The following is a 16,378-nucleotide window of genomic DNA, read 5'->3' as shown; positions in this document are numbered from 1 at the left end:
GGGGTCAATGATTATACAAGACTACTTTATATTAATAAATAAGTAAATGCAATCAATTTCCCCGGCTCATACTAGTATGTGTGTGCGTCTGTGTGTGTGTGTGTGTGTGTATGACCTGCTGTCCGTTGAGCAGAGCTATGACAGGAGCCAGCAGTGTCTCTATGACAGCCGGCTGGTAGAGACACTCTGCAGCACACTCTGTCCTCTCACACACCGTCCACAGCACGTCCATCACCAGGCCGCCGGGCCACAGGGAGTCTGGATACACAAACAAGGAATTATGACTTCTTTCCCTCAAACACATGTATCTTCATTGGATAATATTTCCATCTTTTACACTGATAGTAAACACATTTTTCCTGCTTGTTCCCCATCTGGATGCTTGTGACTTGGCCCGGTTGGATCTATGTATTTGAGATTCATACAGACGTGGAGTGAAAGTTTAGATTTTTATGATTTACATTATATGACTCAAGAGAGATTTATAGAGGTGTTTACGGGGCCATAAAAAAGCTCTGTAGACCTATATACTCTTACTTTTTAATTTACAGCTAAAGTTATTTTGGGTATGTTTATGATGACATGACTGGAATGAAACAGCTATAATTATATTTCATATCAGTCGGTATCGATGATTATCACAATAATTCTCTTTCTCAAGTTCAAAGATTATTAAAACAACAACTTGATGTTGTTTTGCTGTTCAGCACCGATTATGACATTACACAAGTGTCTGTTTGTGTTTGAAAAAATTACAGAATAAACATTCATAAATGTAACTTTTACTTCCGACTTTATTCTGCAGTATCATGATACTTGTGACAAACCCATACGGGAGGTACGTGGGATCTTAATCAGACTGAAAAGTAAAATATTAATTAAAATCAATGCCTTGCCAAGGATGACTTGCCCTGCAGCACCCAAAAGAAATGCTCCTCTGACAAAGTCAAGGTGGGGAGCACTATTGATCACTGGCAGCAGAGTTGCTGCAGTAATTCACCAGAATGAATGGGGCAATAAAGCAAGGTCTTCCTGGAGACAACCCTAGTGCCGCATGACTCAGCACAAGGTTAAGAGATAAAAGATATGGTCTGAGGAATCCTGTTGTGCCTCTCAGGGAGAGTCACTATGTTCCCCTGGTTTCCAGACTTTGAGTCTGGAAAGAAGATAGTGAGGAGGATGATGAAACTGGGCCACGAACTTTTACGTACGTGCATGAGTGTGTGGGACCCACCTGTTTTTGAGGAGTCACTGAGAGGAGGCTCGGGGTGTTGGTACATGATGTGAATCAGGATGACGATGAGCTCTGTCAGGCTGATGGGATCTGAAACACAGTCATGAGTAAATAAGTCAAAGAGTCCGGTGAATCAGACACTATGCGTCATGGCTGCTGAGAAGGAAGTCCTCTCATGTGTTGGTGGCCTGGTGACGAGGGTCAGGTGTGTTATTCCAAAGAAAGATGATAACTTTGGTTACAGGTCACAGCCGACTTGTGTTCTCTACCCTCTATGATCCTGTTTTCTGGATATTTAGAACCTAAATTACGAATCAACGAATCACAAAAATCAAATAAATTATGAAATGCTTATATATTGAAGTATTTATTGCAATATTACACATAAATGCATAAACTCGAAATTCAGGGACTGTGGTAACACATTGTCATTTCCTTTTAACTTGCTTGATGTGTGTCAAGAGGAAGGACGCTGATAAAAATATGAAAATAAACAACAACCCTGACAACATAACTGTCAATGGCAGAGGAAGAAAAAGTTCATGAATTAAAATAGAGGAGAGAACATTTTACTATGAGCTGCAGGGAGTGACCGATACGTGGACGCACACGTCACAAACTGACCTTCAAGGTTTGGAGTGACCAGTCAGTACAGCTCCACCTAGAGAACACCCTCATGCTATAAAACACTTAAACATTTTATCCGATTTGGAAGGAGAGTGAATATGGGTGAAATAAGGTGCAGGGACAGCAGACGATGAGTCTGAGGACAATTCAATAACGTTACATAACTGTATCAGTGATTAAGATGGGGTGGAGTGGGGCGTAATCACTGCAGAGGAGAATTGGAGGGAGTGGCGCCATGTGGAAGCTGATCACATACATTCCTACTTGAGATTATCTGCTGTAAAGATTGGATTTTACAGCTATGTTGCAAAATACATCACTATGGTAGAGGTGAAAGTCAGAACAGGGCAATCAACACATGTGTTTGTGGCTTTAACTCCAAGTCCTTCGATGAAACCCCAAGGGAATGTTTTTGAGACCAGCAGCTGACACCAGTGGAAAATAAACATAAAACTGTGTGAGGCTTCATGTAATGTTTGGGTACAACACAGACGCAGTGACAGATGATCAAAAGTGTTTAAAGGACTAGTTTTCGCACCTTTGCGCTTCTTCACTTTGACAGGGAAGAGACTTCTTCCATTGGTGTAGACGAGGAGTTTTCCCAGGAGACACAGGGAGTGGACGAAGACGGCGTATTCCAGCTCCTCTCCCGAATAAATGCTCCTTTGGACTGAAAGACAAAATAAAGATTGTCTTGAATTTTGCTGTAATCAACATTTCCAGTGTCCATCATGTTCAAACATTACTGATTGTGATTGGGTCTCATCTACTAACTACAGTGACTGCCCTTGTTATGATGTTATAGTGGAGCATCTCATAACTAAAGCTTCTGTAAGTCACTGAGATTGAAAAGTACAAAAAAACCAATGTGACAACCCTGCAGCGCCTCTGGGGAGCAGAAACCAAAAAGAGGCACAGCTCAATAAACTCCTGCTCAGTGTCGAGGAGCCAGTTGGCTTAAAGGAGATAACACACCGACACTGACACTTACACTCCATTGACCACTACATAGAGTTTCCACAGTTAAATGTGCAGCACTAAACTGTTTATCATGACTCTAAATGTTAACTGGATTAAATAGTGTAAAGAAAAACCCTTGCAGAGAGAAAGTAGAGGGGTTTATGGGATATGTGGTACAAATTTTTACCAATTAAGGACTGATTACAGCAATGTCCACAATGTCATCTTGTAATTAATTGTTATTCTAATTATTTCTGAACTTAACTAAGGTAAAGGTGCATTCCAAGCTTTTGATAAATGACTTCCTGGCCCCGAACAAATGGAGTGAGACAGTTCTCTTTCTGAAGCGTGAGGGTTTATTTCTATACCGTCATCATTTGGTCACATGTTCTCATATTTATAAAAATGCAATCAACAACCAGAGGCCTGAAATGAAGCATTGCTTTCTTGTTAGGTTTATCACACGGTTCAGTGCTTGAGTTAACTACAAAGAGCGAGACGCCGGGTGAAGATAGTTTATAAACCTGCTGCATAAATCCTGAGTTGTTATTTACCATTGCTCTGCTGCTCTGCTGACTGGGGATCAGTTGTGTCATTGACGAAGCAGGATTCACTGTAATGGATGCATCGCTGAAGAGCTGCGACAATCTGGAAAGAACAAAGACATTAAAGTGCACATTAGTGCAAATGTTAGATTCTCTAGCTGAAATTACAGCTCCTCATCTGTGGAGCCGAACTTAGATGCTTCAGTGAACACACAGAAAAAAGGTAAGAATGAAGTCAGAAAGTTAATCGACTCCAATTATAAAGCACTTCTCTAGTCGTGGCAACGACTCAAAGAGCTTTTACACAGTAAGGGCCAAGTCACACATGAGTGATTGGAAGTGAACCAGAGTGAATGGGAAGTGGAGGTTCATCACATTGGTGTTCACATCTCTTAACCGCTCCACAAGCTTTTATCAAACCTTTTAGTCGAGAGTTTTAAGAGGACTTTAGAGAAAGTTTCAGGGGCGATCCCACAGTAATCCCCTCTGAAGTCAGAGTAAGAGTTGAGAGGGAGGGTTAGAATTAAACAATCAATTCTTAAATGTCGATCCTCTTAAAACCATCGGGCCCGTTTGTCTTAAAGACACCAACAATGACCTGCACAGTTAAGCTGCTTTAATTAATAATCCCACAAATAAATTCTGCAGGTACAAGTGTTTGGTTTGTGAGTTTGTTAAAGATAATGATGTGAATCACTCACCAGAGATTTGTATTTTCTCTCCAGGAGTCTGAGAACCACCGTCCTGCTGTAGTAGCCATGCTGAGAGAAAAGAGGTAAATGATTAAATAAGCAGCAGAGAGCAGATGAGCAAGAGAGAAAGATAATGTCCCATTTGAGTGATGCATAAACAAAAATGCAGTTCAACACTGATACCCACCATCCACTTATTAAACCAGGTAGCTTTGATATCCAGTAAAGCCAGTAGATGAATTGGTTCCAGAACTTTCTCTGTCCCATGGTCATGATGGAGGGACAACAGGGAGAAAGTGCTCTCTATAATTTCCTCCATATACCTAGAGCAGGGTAAAAAGAAGTATATTTGGATTCGAATAATCCATAAAGTTAATTGTTTCAACAGATTTTCATTGTGTGGTGTGTGGAAATATGTGTAACAAATCACATGTGGCTCTAGATTTAAAGAATATAATTGTTAATCTAGTATTGTTACAAGTCAATGAGTGACAACGGCCACTTACTTCTCTGGATGACGGATCCAAAAAGTCGTCACCTCCTTTTGAAAGTCATTCATCAATCGAATCTGACAGACAGACAGAGGAGGAGAAGCTGTGATGTGTTTCTGTGCGGATCGATGATGTTGTTCTAAGGACGAGAGGCTGTTACCTGTTTGAGAAGACGACTCACTTCAGGTCTGTTAATGTCCAGGTCGGCTGAGCCCGTTGGGAAACTCAGCTTTTGAGACTCAAAACTCGCCTCCACACTTTTTGCTGAAAAGATTAAATATGGCTGTTTATTTACATAATGTAGCAAATACAACTTACACTCCACATTTTGATTAGTCATTGACATTATAAACTAACTAGCTAGTCCCCATAGAACCTGTCTACATTGAGGCCTATGAAATATTCATTCAGTAAGTCAAATGGTTCCTGCTGTCAGTGAGATCTGTGGCTTCACCTTCACTCCACTAGGATGGAAAAAACACTCCAGCTACCATTAAGTGAGACAATGAGTGAGTTGTCTTGTGTTGGGACTGTACACAAAGATAAGTTCACCCTTTGAAATGGACATTTTCACAAACACCAATACTTTTCTTTGTTCAAAGCAGTACATGCACAACAAGACCCAGTGGTTTCCCAGTGGGAGCGGCGTACCCAGACTGGTGTAGATCTCCCGAGTCACATTCAGTGGAGAGGAGGAGAAGCTTTTAGCAAAGAACTGCAGCACGTTATCCTGAAGGAGGTGAGGGGGGGGGGGGGGAGAAATACATTAAGCATAGTCTATGTAATCAATGACATATTAATGGCAGGTTATAAAAATAATGAAGAAATTAAGCAGAAAAAGACTGGGCAGTATATTTGCTAGCAGTTATTTCATCATCATGGAAAACAGTGTTATCTTGTTTATATTGCCTCAGCCAAGGAGATTATGTTTTCATCTCCGTCAGCAGATTTATTCAAAAACTAACAAACCAATTCCCCTGAAAGTTTGTGGAGAAGTGAGGAAGGACCCAAAGTGAGTTTAATATCACCAACTATAAAAGCTTGAAATTCTCCTTATGGTTATTGATTATTAAATGAATGAAATGTGAAGACACCGGTTGCAGTGAGCAGATTGAGTAGATCAGGACTCACACTGAGGTCTGGGTCGGGCTCAGTCAGAGCCGCACAGAGCTTCCTGCGCAGGCTGCTCCAGCTCTCGCAGCTCAGCACGTCAGAGGGGGGGGCACAGCACAGGACCTGAAGAGCCTGCCAGCGCACCTACACACAAAGTAACTCCAACTGGTAATAACATGAACATCTATGACACGTACGGCTTTCAATCTTTGCTCGCATGTTAGGTTTGGTCAGTTTTACATTTAGTTCTGGTTCTGTGCCCGTGATGGATATTTTCACCAGTACATGAAACAATCAAGACAAGGAATGGAGGTGTTTTTTTGTTCTTCACACTTCAAGTGTGTATGTTCTTTACTCTATATTCTGGTCCATTACTAGTTTCTACCACCTCCCAGACTTACTTGTACATTTCATTTATGTATTTTCTATTCATGTTGTGTGGGGAAAAAAAGAAAAGTGACAAAGAAATATCTTTTAAAGGTGACGACAGGTATGAATAACAGACCTGAATACAGTTTTTCAGCAGATTTATATATAACACAATGTCAGATCAATTGAAAGTTAAAACAATCTCCTGGCCCCTCAGGTTTGAACCTGATCTATGGCCCCACGCTACAATGACCCTCCAGTATATCAACAGAGAGCATGAAATAATGTTTATATGGTTATCCATGTTTATATGGAGTGAGCCCTTGTACCTCTTTGGGTTGGCTGGAGTCGAGTTTCTCAGCCAAGACCTGCAGCTGCTCTTGTCTGATGAATGCATAACTCTACAAAGGAAGAGGAGAGATAAGAATTATGATGCATCATAAAACTAAATTTAAAAGAGCTCTTATTGTTTGCTATCACGACACAAGCAGTTTGTAGAGCTAGTACTAGGAGTACATTTTCTTATCTTTCTTATAAAGTAATTTAAAATCTTTAATGCAATAAGTAAATAAAATGTGATGGTTGATGATATGTGTAAATATTGTGTCTCTGACCTGGTTGAAGGAGGAGTCGCTGTCGGAGCAGTTGTCATGGTATTGGCTGTTTGACTGACTGTGCTGCCTCTCTCTGTGCATCTCCTCCTTCCTCATCTGGTCCTCCTCAAACTTGTTGATCAGAGACTCTACAATGAGGATCATGGTGTTTTTTAAGGGCTGCATCATCTGCTGGTACCTGTCACAGAGAGATAACGTGCTTTTGAGTTCATATTATTAATCAGTCAGTTTAAAAACATGCAGCTTGAGTCAAAAACAAGAAATATACTGTGGATGTCAATGAAATGTTCTGTTTATTTATTACAGAATAAGCTGAAACTTTGCAACTATCTTAGAAAACGATGGAGCTGAAATCCTGCAGTTTTTCTGTACATTTAGGATTTATTTGCATTTTTCTATTAAGAAGGTATTACTCTCTGCCTTATTGGCATCTCTGGAAGTCATATTTGGCAGAAGGTAGCTTGTTCTAAGCCTTTCTGCCTTGTCTGTGCTACACTCACTCAGCTGAGTCCCTGGTCCTGCGGGTGATGGCGTGGATCAGGGTGTCGTGACCTGAGCCGATTGCATGTTGTCCCTCTCCTCTAGTCAAGCACCTGGTCTCTTCCTCCACCACTGTCCCCAGAGAGCTTTCCACATACTGACGGAGGTACTTGACAAACTCATAACTGAAAGGGGAGCAAAGACAGAATTAGACTTAGACAGTTATAAAGTTCACGCCCCACTGGGTCTGGTGGCCTTACTTGTGGAAGTTCTTGTCGGTCTCCTCCAGGTGGAGGAGGATCTCCTCAGCGCATTCAGTCGACGGCGCACCAGAGATCTTGTCGTTGACGCTGATCAGGAGCTGCTTGAGCAGAGACTGCAGCTCCAGCTCCTCCTCAGCGGACAACTGAGACATCCCGACAGCTGATCCTAGAGACGGAACAGAACACAGGGTCACTTGTTTGGGACTTCCTTGTGAGGTGGAGGTTACAGATGACTTCAATGTAAGAAGGAGGATGAATCAGTTTAGTTTCTTCATATCTGGAGCCATTAGAAGATGAGCAGAAATTTAAAATGATGTTCGATGGAGCGGCTTGTGACACAATAGGTTGTTTAACTTTGCTAACAGGTAGAAATGAGAGCTACAGTCCGAATACACATCTCAATCCATCTTTTAATTCATGTTATAAACTGTTTATTGTGTTATTTGGCTGTTATCACTCCTCCATCGACACAGTGGAGAGATAAAGAGTGTATTTCCATTTGTTTGGGTTGAACTATCACTTTAAAGCGTAATAGTAAACAAGTAGATCCAACAGAACACAACGTTGTGATATTTGGTGTTTTCACTCTCTGCTCCCTCTGGTTTGACATGTTGCACAGCTAGCAATGCTAACAACAAAGCTAACAGCTAAGCTAACAGACATTTGGCAGAGACAAACCGTGACTGAGAAGTAAAGAGCAGAAGTTTGACCGCACGACACAGACCTTCCTTCCGGTTGTGTTACCACGTGAGTGCGAGATATTTACCGTTGAGTCACATTATTATTATTATTGTGACTTCATGAAGAACACGTCCATCAAGCTAGCATCCTGTCAGCCAAGTCTCTATGGCAACAGCCCAGCGTCGACTGCAGGTGCATTGTGGGAAGGAGGCAGAAACGAGACGCCGCATTCAATAAACATCGGGAAAACACGTTTTTATGCAATAATGACACATAAAGATGAATCAAATGTTTAAAATTTGAGCAGCACGGTAATATTCTGCAGCTAATCACATTTCCACACACCCCCGCAACAAAAAAACACCAACAAATCATGCGAGTAACAGAAAGATTCTGCAAAGAAAAATAAAACTAAACTGAAATGTGGACAAATAGAGAACTTAAAACAGTAGATAAATACGACATCTTTTCAAATGATGCAGATTTATTAATATAAACACATGAAGGGAAACTGGATATTATATTGTGTCTCATATTCACGTGTAGTTTAGCTGCAGTCGTGTTCTGTCCGGGGTTTTGAACGCATCCCGGTTGACGCAGCTCGTCACGTGGCTCAATGTTGTGATCCCGGCTCCACGCTCAGCTGACACCTTCTCTCTCCCCTGGTGAAGTGAAACCTCACCAAACGTGTCACGTAGACCCGATCCCAGACCTGTTAGCTCGCGTTACTCCGCAGGAAACCACCGCGTTAACGTGGACTGGAACCAGCAGCAGCTAGCTAGACTAGCCCCTTAGCAATCCGTGGGGCCGTGTGGAAGCATGGCGGCGGTGGACAGCTTCCAGTTCCTGCTGCGGGAGATGTCCCGCTGGTGCAGGTCCTACTGCGACACCCTGGCCCTGGTGGGGGCGGTGTACGCGGCCAGCAGGGCGGTGGTCCTGCTGCGGGGCTGCTGCTCCGTGGTCCGGGTCCACTTCCTGCCCCGGGTGCTGCCGAGCCAGAAGCTGACCCGCAGATACGGAGACTGGGCCGTGGTCTATGGTGAGGACGCAGTTTAGGAGAGGCCGGGCCGTGTGACCTCAGTCTGTGGGACCAGAAACTGTCAGGGCTGCTGCTACTGTCAGAAATTGAAGAAGAGGAAAATTTTTAATGCATTATAGACAAAATCCATCAATATAACTTGTGCACAACTCTGAAGAACGCGTACCTTAAATATAAATGTGCATAAATACATATACACTCTCAAAACGTTGAGGTAAAACAGCCACAGATCATTATTTACATTTTCTAACCTCAAAAATCTGATTTAGGAGAAGAAGCCGAAGCCAGTGTGTTGGATATGTGATGGTTAGTTTTCCTCTGCTTCATTTCTTGGCTCTCACATTGGAAGATAAGGCGTCCGGTGGGAAATTTCATGTGCAAACCACGTGCTGCACAACCACACGTCTGAATCCACAGTGTGTTGTTCAATGCTTGGCACAGATGGAAACATATGAGACTTTCACACAAACATGTAGAGGGCTGTGTGAGGATTGAATCTGTTCGGAGACCAAAACACACGTGAAGCAGCACCAGCACAAACCAGAGCCTCCCACAGGCCTGGCTGCAATACAACCCTCAGTGTAATGAAGTTCTTACACTGCTATCTAGTGGGACTCATAAAGGATTATAGTGTATTTTCTTCTGAGGCCATAGTGTTGATGTTGTTGTTGTTTACTGTATCATTGATCAATCCTCTCTTCTCTCAGGAGCGTCGGAGCCGGTGGCCGGAGCGTACGCAGAGGAGCTGGCGAAGAACGGTGTCAGCATCATCTTCGTCACTCAGGACCAGACGTCGGTCCGAGACGCCGCCGCCTGCCTCTCCCAGAGCTACGGAGTGGAAACCCTCGTCGTCCTCGCCGACTTCTCTCTGGACCAGGCGGCCAGCGACACCATTAAAGAAGCAGTGAGGGGCAAAGACATCGGCTTCCTGGTGACCTGTGTGGACGAGGCTCTCGCTTCCTCCCAGAGCCTCATTGAAATCCCTGAGCAGAGCCTGCTGGACCTGGTGAATAAGAATGTGGCGGTGGCTACTCTGATGGCCCGGCTGGTGCTGCCGGGGATGGTGGAGCGCAGCAGAGGAGCTGTGGTCAATATATCTTCGGGGGCCTGCTGCAGACCTCTGCCTGGACTAGTGGCCCTCACGGCCTCCACTGTGAGTCACAACACTGATATCAGCCTCTTCTGCATGCAGATCAGGAAACATGTTCATAGCCTCTGGAGACACTTTTCAATCTATGTTTAAGTCTAGGTTCTAAGTTCAATGCCTTAACTTCAATCTTCTTCTGAGCACGAAGTGAAAACATTAACACAAACCAGACAATAACACCTTCTCCTCCCGACACCTCAGGGCTACCTGGATCATTTCTCAAGAGCTCTTCACCTGGAGTACAGTGGCAAAGGGATCTTTGTTCAAAGTCTGATTCCCTTCCAGGTAAGACACCTAACAAAGAATAAACAGCTGGAGGATTTGTTTGGTACTGACCGAGATGTATTGTGCATGTACCTGAGAACTGATCTAACACAATACCCTGAGTACAAATACAACAACTGCTTGTGTCACACATCCTGACGTCCTGTTCGTGTTTGTGTGTTTGTGTGTTTGTGTAACCAGATTGCCTCAAGCAAGCAACGACCATCGACATCGACTTCCTCGTGTGAAGGCTGGTTTGAGCCGGATCCAGCCGTCTACGCTCACCACGCCATCTCCACCTTGGGCGTGTCCACTCGGACCACAGGATACTGGCCTCACACGCTGCAGGTCGGTTCACGTGGAGTGAATTTGTGGAAACGGGTTCTTGATAAAAATGAATTTGTGTTTGATTTTGGTTTCCCTCTGCTGTTCTGTTTCTTCACAGTATGGACTGATGAGGTGTGTTCCAGAGTGGATCTGGGTTCTGGGATCTCGTGTGCTCATCAGTATAAACTAGATCTCCTCTCCTCACTCAGACTCACTCACTGGACCTGTTGCTGTTACTGGAGTCATGTGGTTTTATTTAAGTTCATTAAAGAGTAGCTCTGTTTGAGGAGACTGTGATTTTCAGGAATCTCTTCTCTCGTTACAATGTGTGATAATCTGTGTTGGTATAAATAAATAAGTGAGTTCACACATATTCTCTTAAATACTGGGTGGTGATGTGAAAAATGTGTAAATTTACCAGATAACAGATAATAAATGTAATAAATGTCTTTGCAGTGCACAGACTCGAGGTTGGAAACTGGGTTTGAGTTGAACTTGAACTTTTATTCTTTTATTCTTGTCCTAATTCCCAACAGTGCCAGAGGACAACACTCTGACACACCATGTTTTCGTGCCAGGACTTTAACGGCAATAGATCCACTGGACTGTTAGATAAGAGAATATTTTTAAATGTCAAATCTGAATGTAGAATTGTTTTATTTATTTTTGTAGCTATATGAACAAGTCGCACATTGAAGCACTCCTACATTCTAAAAAGTTTAAACTTTATTAATGATAAGAAAGTTAACCCACGATCAAAGGTACAATGAGAAGTGTTAGACAGGCCCGCTCAGCAATAAGTTGTATATTCACGTATGTTTGCATTAAAGATCCTCTTCTGAACGTGGTTCACTGTGTTGTTGTCTTGTTTACGATCTGAAGCGCTGACTGGTCTACGTGCTGAAGGCCACGCACGCTGGTTTTCTCTAGAAACTCCAGGAGGCAGTAAATCATTGACGTTTACAAACAGACACCGTGCCAGAGTTTCTCCTGTGACCTCCTGAGATCAGCCGGGGTCAGACGCTGGTTTAAACCTGGGGATCAGGCGTGAGCTGCAGTTTGCTGTCAACACACACGTGGTGCTCAGCACACAGGACCTGCTTTTACTGGATTTATACTGGAAACCAGGATGAATGGATATACTGTCGGTGTTAATGAAATTAAAGAAACATGCGAAGATTCAATTATAAACAGCTTTCATATGAAGAAGTAATTATAATGGTAATTACATAAAGTAAGACTTAATAATATATTAATTTGGTTTGATTTGTACCTGGAGAAATCCCCCAAAAGTGAAGCCAAATTATTTTATTCGCCCCCTGATGGCTGACTGGGGTAAAGGTCATACACCATATCCACTCCATGTTGGTGTATGGGTCATGAACCAAATATTTCTCAAAGATGGTTTCTGCCATTTCAGGTAGTTCTTATCACATGGATGTTTGGTAAAGTGAAATTTGATTTCATTAAGTAAATTTGTGTGATATATTCTGAGGAAATGTGATGATTGACAGCTGAAACTGCCTCGCCATTGGTCGAGAGTGTGTATCGACAGGTTCTCGCTCGCGTGGCTGAATCCCCTGATGCCCTCTGTGCAGCCTCTGGCTCTAAATGAAGTAATGGATTTGTGATGGCGGAGCTCTAATCTTGGATATTGTGGCTTCATATCTGGAGATGCATCGTCCATCTTCAATCCCAATCTATGGTTGAAAGGTTTTCTCTACTCTGGTGTTGTTGAAGGTGGAGGTGAGTCCTGCCTCACACGCTTCCTTTTGAGGCTGCCAGCGTTTCATCACATCATGTAAAAAACTCTTCAGTCGCTCCTCAAAGTTTTTTTACTTTGACCAGCGGCTCACATTTGTTGTTAGGACTGGAGGTTTTGTTGTTGTGGTTAGGACGGTGTCCTTCCTGATAACACGCCGAAGAGACACTGAAAGGACGAGTGCTTCTTCTTCTTCTCTTCTTCTCCTCCTTCACTCCTCCTGTTCATTGTCCTCTTGAGGCATCGCTCCCTTCTTTCCCCTTCTTCCTCAGTGGGATCATTCGACAGGTGAGTACAAATAATATATAGTTATCAATTCTTGATGAAGACATTTTCCGATTTATGTTGGATTATGTTTGTGTCAAACCAGGCTCTGAAAGTTTTGTACCATCTACTATTTAAAAAAAAAAAACGTAAATACACAACTTAATTGTCAATGCACACATTTATGAGAAGCTCAGTGAGATGCGTGAGTGGAGAGGTGATGACAAATTACTTCTTTAAACAAACAAATAATCAACCTGATCAGTTTGAAGGGAACTCAAATGTTCACATGATCAATATTTAGTCTGATGTGGATTTAATAAAGTATATTACTAATATTTAGATATAGCTGCGGTACATTTAACCATGATAGTGCACAGAGTGGTAGAAATGAGAAAGATCATCTCGACCTTAAGAGGAAGCACATCTCTCATCGTCCAAGGAGAGCAAACGTGTTGACGTGACTCAACAGTAATTTGGAGTTTGACCAATCGGAGAATCCTGTGCGACTGTGACTCAGCATTATTTCAGAATTATCAGAGAATCCCACGTAACATCCATTAGAGGATTAAATCAACATGTCAGAGATTTGGGATTCTGGCGAGAAGAGATAAAGACCATCCTATGTCTTTGTTTTGATTCCAACAAATCGAAGGACTGAAGAAAATCGACAAAACGGAATAAATGAACATGTAATAAAAGAAAGAATCTTAATGACTAAGAAGTGTAATTTGTAATCCTGTAAATATTCAATCAAAGCAACATTAACCCATGTTAGAGAAATACTCAAATAAAACTTTACGATCTCAAAATCAAGGTGATGATATTCGTCATCGGCTCGAGTTGCTGGGCTCCATGTTTTACATTCTTTGAATTCGGATCTGCAGTGGTCGTATTAGCCAAGGATATCGTCTCGGCTTCCAGCAGATAACTTTGTTTGGGAGACTTAAAATCCGCAGCTGTGGCTTTTATCAGCAAAGTCACAAGAAACGATAAAAGTTTAGCCTCGTGAGAGACTCTCCTCCGTTCTGATTCATGCTGCTCTTTGTTTTTAGAGCCCAGCAACTAATTGAATTAATAAAACCAGACTAAGATTGTGTTATATTAATATTCTCCTTTGGGTGATCAAAAATACTCCTTCAAATGTTTGTCCTTGACTCTTAATGGTTTTTCCCCAAACAGAGAGACAACTGGCGCCTGACATGGCTGAATGGGACGTGCTGGGCCGCTTGCTGGACAAAGTGCAGAGCAACTCCACGGTGATCGGGAAGGTCTGGCTCACCGTGCTCTTTGTGTTCCGCATCCTGGTCCTGCGCACCGGTGCTGAGGAGGTCTGGTAATACACTACCTGCACTCATTTGAGCACCAGGGGCCAAAAAGACTTGTGACAATGTCAGCTGTGTCACAATGTCACAACTCCACCTTCATGTCTCTGAAGGTCTGTATCACATCCTCTTCCTCCTCCTCCTCCCTCAGGTGTGGGGCGACGAGCAGTCCGACTTCGTGTGCAACACCGAGCAGCCCGGCTGTGAGAACGTCTGCTACGACCGAGCCTTCCCCATCTCTCACGTTCGCTTCTGGGCTCTTCAGATTATTGCCGTGGCCACTCCGAAGCTGCTCTACCTAGGTCACGTCCTTCATGTGATCCACATCGAGAAGAAGGTAGTAATAACAGCCAATACTTCATATGTCAGGTATTTCCATAGATGTACAGTTCCAAGGGGAATGGATCATCAGAGGGTACATTTACTTTGTTCGTGTACTATCTATGTAATTTTATTTCCAGGTCCTGATAAACCCACTTTGTGATACCTGCCTGCCCAGAAGCAATTGATTCACTCAGTCAGGGGAGCAGATATTCTAGCATGGAAACCAAAGGTAGACGTGGTATAAGGGTTTGGACACGTCGAGGGAATTTCACCCAGATATGTAACAATGCTATAAGAACTCACTGAGTCAGAATCAAACACAAGACATCTTCGGACCTCTGAAAAGGTCGCAGCCAACTTCAACTTCCCTAACACAGTGTTGTTATTTGCACAGCTCAAGATAACAACACATCATTGGGTGGGGTTTTAATTTCTTGATAACTCCTTGTCTTTAGGGTGTTGCTTTATCTGGTAATACCCCATTCTAAACATAATGGAAAAAAAACCTTTATGGTTTCATAACCATAACAGACAGTTCCTCAAAAATCAACTTTAAGCAAGGCACAGCAGTGGTTAGTCAGGCTAACTCTTGTGTAAGAATGTCGCCTACAGCTTACTTCACCAATTTCCAGACAGCACTGAATAACAACTCCTACTCAAGGTCATATTCAGTTCATGATAACTTATGTACAATTATTCCAACAGGACAAAGTGGGTCAATCCCCAACTACCTTCTGTTGTCCTCCACCAGATTATTGTGAAACGTCTAACTCTGTCTTCTCGTTCTTCCACCCTGAGGTGAAAGAGAGGATGAAGAAGCAGGCGGAGTTGGACTCCCAGGTCAGCCTGTTCCTCAGCAAGTCCTACAAAGTTCCCAAGTACACAAAGAGCACCGGCAAGATCAGCATCCGCGGCCGCCTCCTCCGCAGCTATGTCTTCCATCTTGTGGCCAAGATAATCCTGGAGGTTTTGTTTATCGTGGGCCAGTACTATCTGTACGGCTTCACCCTCGAGGCGCGCTACGTCTGCGCCACCGACCCCTGCCCGCACAAGGTGGACTGCTTCCTGTCCCGGCCTACGGAGAAGTCGGTCATCATCTGGTTCATGCTGGTGGCGACGGTGGTCTCCCTGGTCCTCTGCGTGGTGGAGCTGCTCTACCTGTGCGTGAAGGCTGTGAAGGAGTGCATGGCGAGGAGGCAGCACTACACCGTGACCCCGGTGACGCCCCCATTTTCCGAGAGGAAAATGTTTAAAAGCCGGGACGAAGCCATCCAGAACTGTGTCAACCTGGAGCTAGAGCTGCAGGGGCAAATGGTCGGCTTGAACGGGGTCAAAGGTGGAGTGAGCAAGGTCGTGAAGACCGTACCATCTGAGAGTGACATGGGGGAGGTCCACATCTGAAGCGTGGAGGCGGTGATGGGTTCCACTATCTGTGTGTTGGGCTGTAGAGGGGACAGGGGGGTGTGTGTGTGTTTGCCCAGTAAATAAAGGTTGAGGGGAAGTGGCCAGCTTCAGTAAACAGATCTCAGTCACATGCAGAATGTTGTTTAATGTGACTTCCAGAGACGTTTGAGACAGAATAGAAAAGCAACAAAGATGTCCCTCGTTTTAAAAGACTGCAGATCAGTTGTTGGATGGATTTTGAGAAACTGTGATGTCGTGTTTTTGATTCAATAAACATCTCATATTCAGAATCCAATTAAAATGCTGTTGTCTTTTTCTATTTGTGTTGGCATTTTGGCAAAATTGAAATTACAGTGCATTTAATTTAGCAGTAATTTTCAGTTTATATTTGATTTTTAAACAGTTTATATTTTATTTTTAATTAAGCTATAAATCTATCACAATGTATTTTGT

The 16,378-nt window shown here is 43.2% G+C and overlaps 3 protein-coding genes across 4 annotated transcripts in view; 2 read left to right on the top strand and 1 right to left on the bottom strand.

The window, feature by feature from the left end:
• The window catches only part of tbc1d32 (TBC1 domain family, member 32), a 45,864-nt gene extending 37,119 nt beyond the window's left edge, over positions 1–8,745 (bottom strand). Inside the window, exons 1-16 of the mRNA XM_062410901.1 lie at positions 8,610–8,745; positions 8,155–8,255; positions 7,386–7,554; positions 7,146–7,310; positions 6,646–6,823; positions 6,361–6,432; positions 5,681–5,806; positions 5,201–5,279; positions 4,710–4,813; positions 4,565–4,626; positions 4,246–4,381; positions 4,068–4,127; positions 3,376–3,469; positions 2,400–2,531; positions 1,235–1,324; positions 116–258 (exon numbers count right to left, since the gene is read on the bottom strand). Of these exons, the coding sequence (XP_062266885.1) occupies positions 116–258; positions 1,235–1,324; positions 2,400–2,531; positions 3,376–3,469; positions 4,068–4,127; positions 4,246–4,381; positions 4,565–4,626; positions 4,710–4,813; positions 5,201–5,279; positions 5,681–5,806; positions 6,361–6,432; positions 6,646–6,823; positions 7,146–7,310; positions 7,386–7,540 (1,596 nt within the window). The 5' untranslated portion in view covers positions 7,541–7,554; positions 8,155–8,255; positions 8,610–8,745. The remainder of the gene's footprint in view (positions 1–115; positions 259–1,234; positions 1,325–2,399; positions 2,532–3,375; positions 3,470–4,067; positions 4,128–4,245; positions 4,382–4,564; positions 4,627–4,709; positions 4,814–5,200; positions 5,280–5,680; positions 5,807–6,360; positions 6,433–6,645; positions 6,824–7,145; positions 7,311–7,385; positions 7,555–8,154; positions 8,256–8,609) is intronic.
• hsdl1 (hydroxysteroid dehydrogenase like 1) lies at positions 8,713–11,693 on the top strand. Its single transcript, XM_062410902.1, has 5 exons — positions 8,713–9,108; positions 9,816–10,261; positions 10,457–10,540; positions 10,721–10,867; positions 10,965–11,693. Exons 1-5 carry the CDS (start codon positions 8,889–8,891, stop codon positions 11,034–11,036), a joined length of 969 nt encoding a protein of 322 aa, XP_062266886.1. The 5' UTR covers positions 8,713–8,888; the 3' UTR covers positions 11,037–11,693.
• Positions 11,694–11,925: 232 nt separating this feature from the next.
• On the top strand, positions 11,926–16,171 carry gja11 (gap junction protein, alpha 11). Of its 2 annotated transcripts, XM_062410904.1 has the most exons (4): positions 11,926–12,896; positions 14,055–14,203; positions 14,349–14,534; positions 15,320–16,171. In XM_062410904.1, exons 2-4 carry the CDS (start codon positions 14,075–14,077, stop codon positions 15,920–15,922), a joined length of 918 nt encoding a protein of 305 aa, XP_062266888.1. In that variant the 5' UTR covers positions 11,926–12,896; positions 14,055–14,074; the 3' UTR covers positions 15,923–16,171. The 2 variants fall into 2 exon arrangements, with proteins under 2 accessions (XP_062266888.1, XP_062266887.1); XM_062410903.1 differs by lacking the exon at positions 11,926–12,896 and having other exon boundaries at positions 13,577–14,203.
• Positions 16,172–16,378: the final 207 nt, after the last annotated feature.

This window comes from Platichthys flesus, chromosome 18, assembly GCF_949316205.1.
Source record: "Platichthys flesus chromosome 18, fPlaFle2.1, whole genome shotgun sequence".
NCBI lineage: Eukaryota > Metazoa > Chordata > Actinopteri > Pleuronectiformes > Pleuronectidae > Platichthys > Platichthys flesus.
This window is presented reverse-complemented; position numbering and strand designations above follow the sequence as displayed.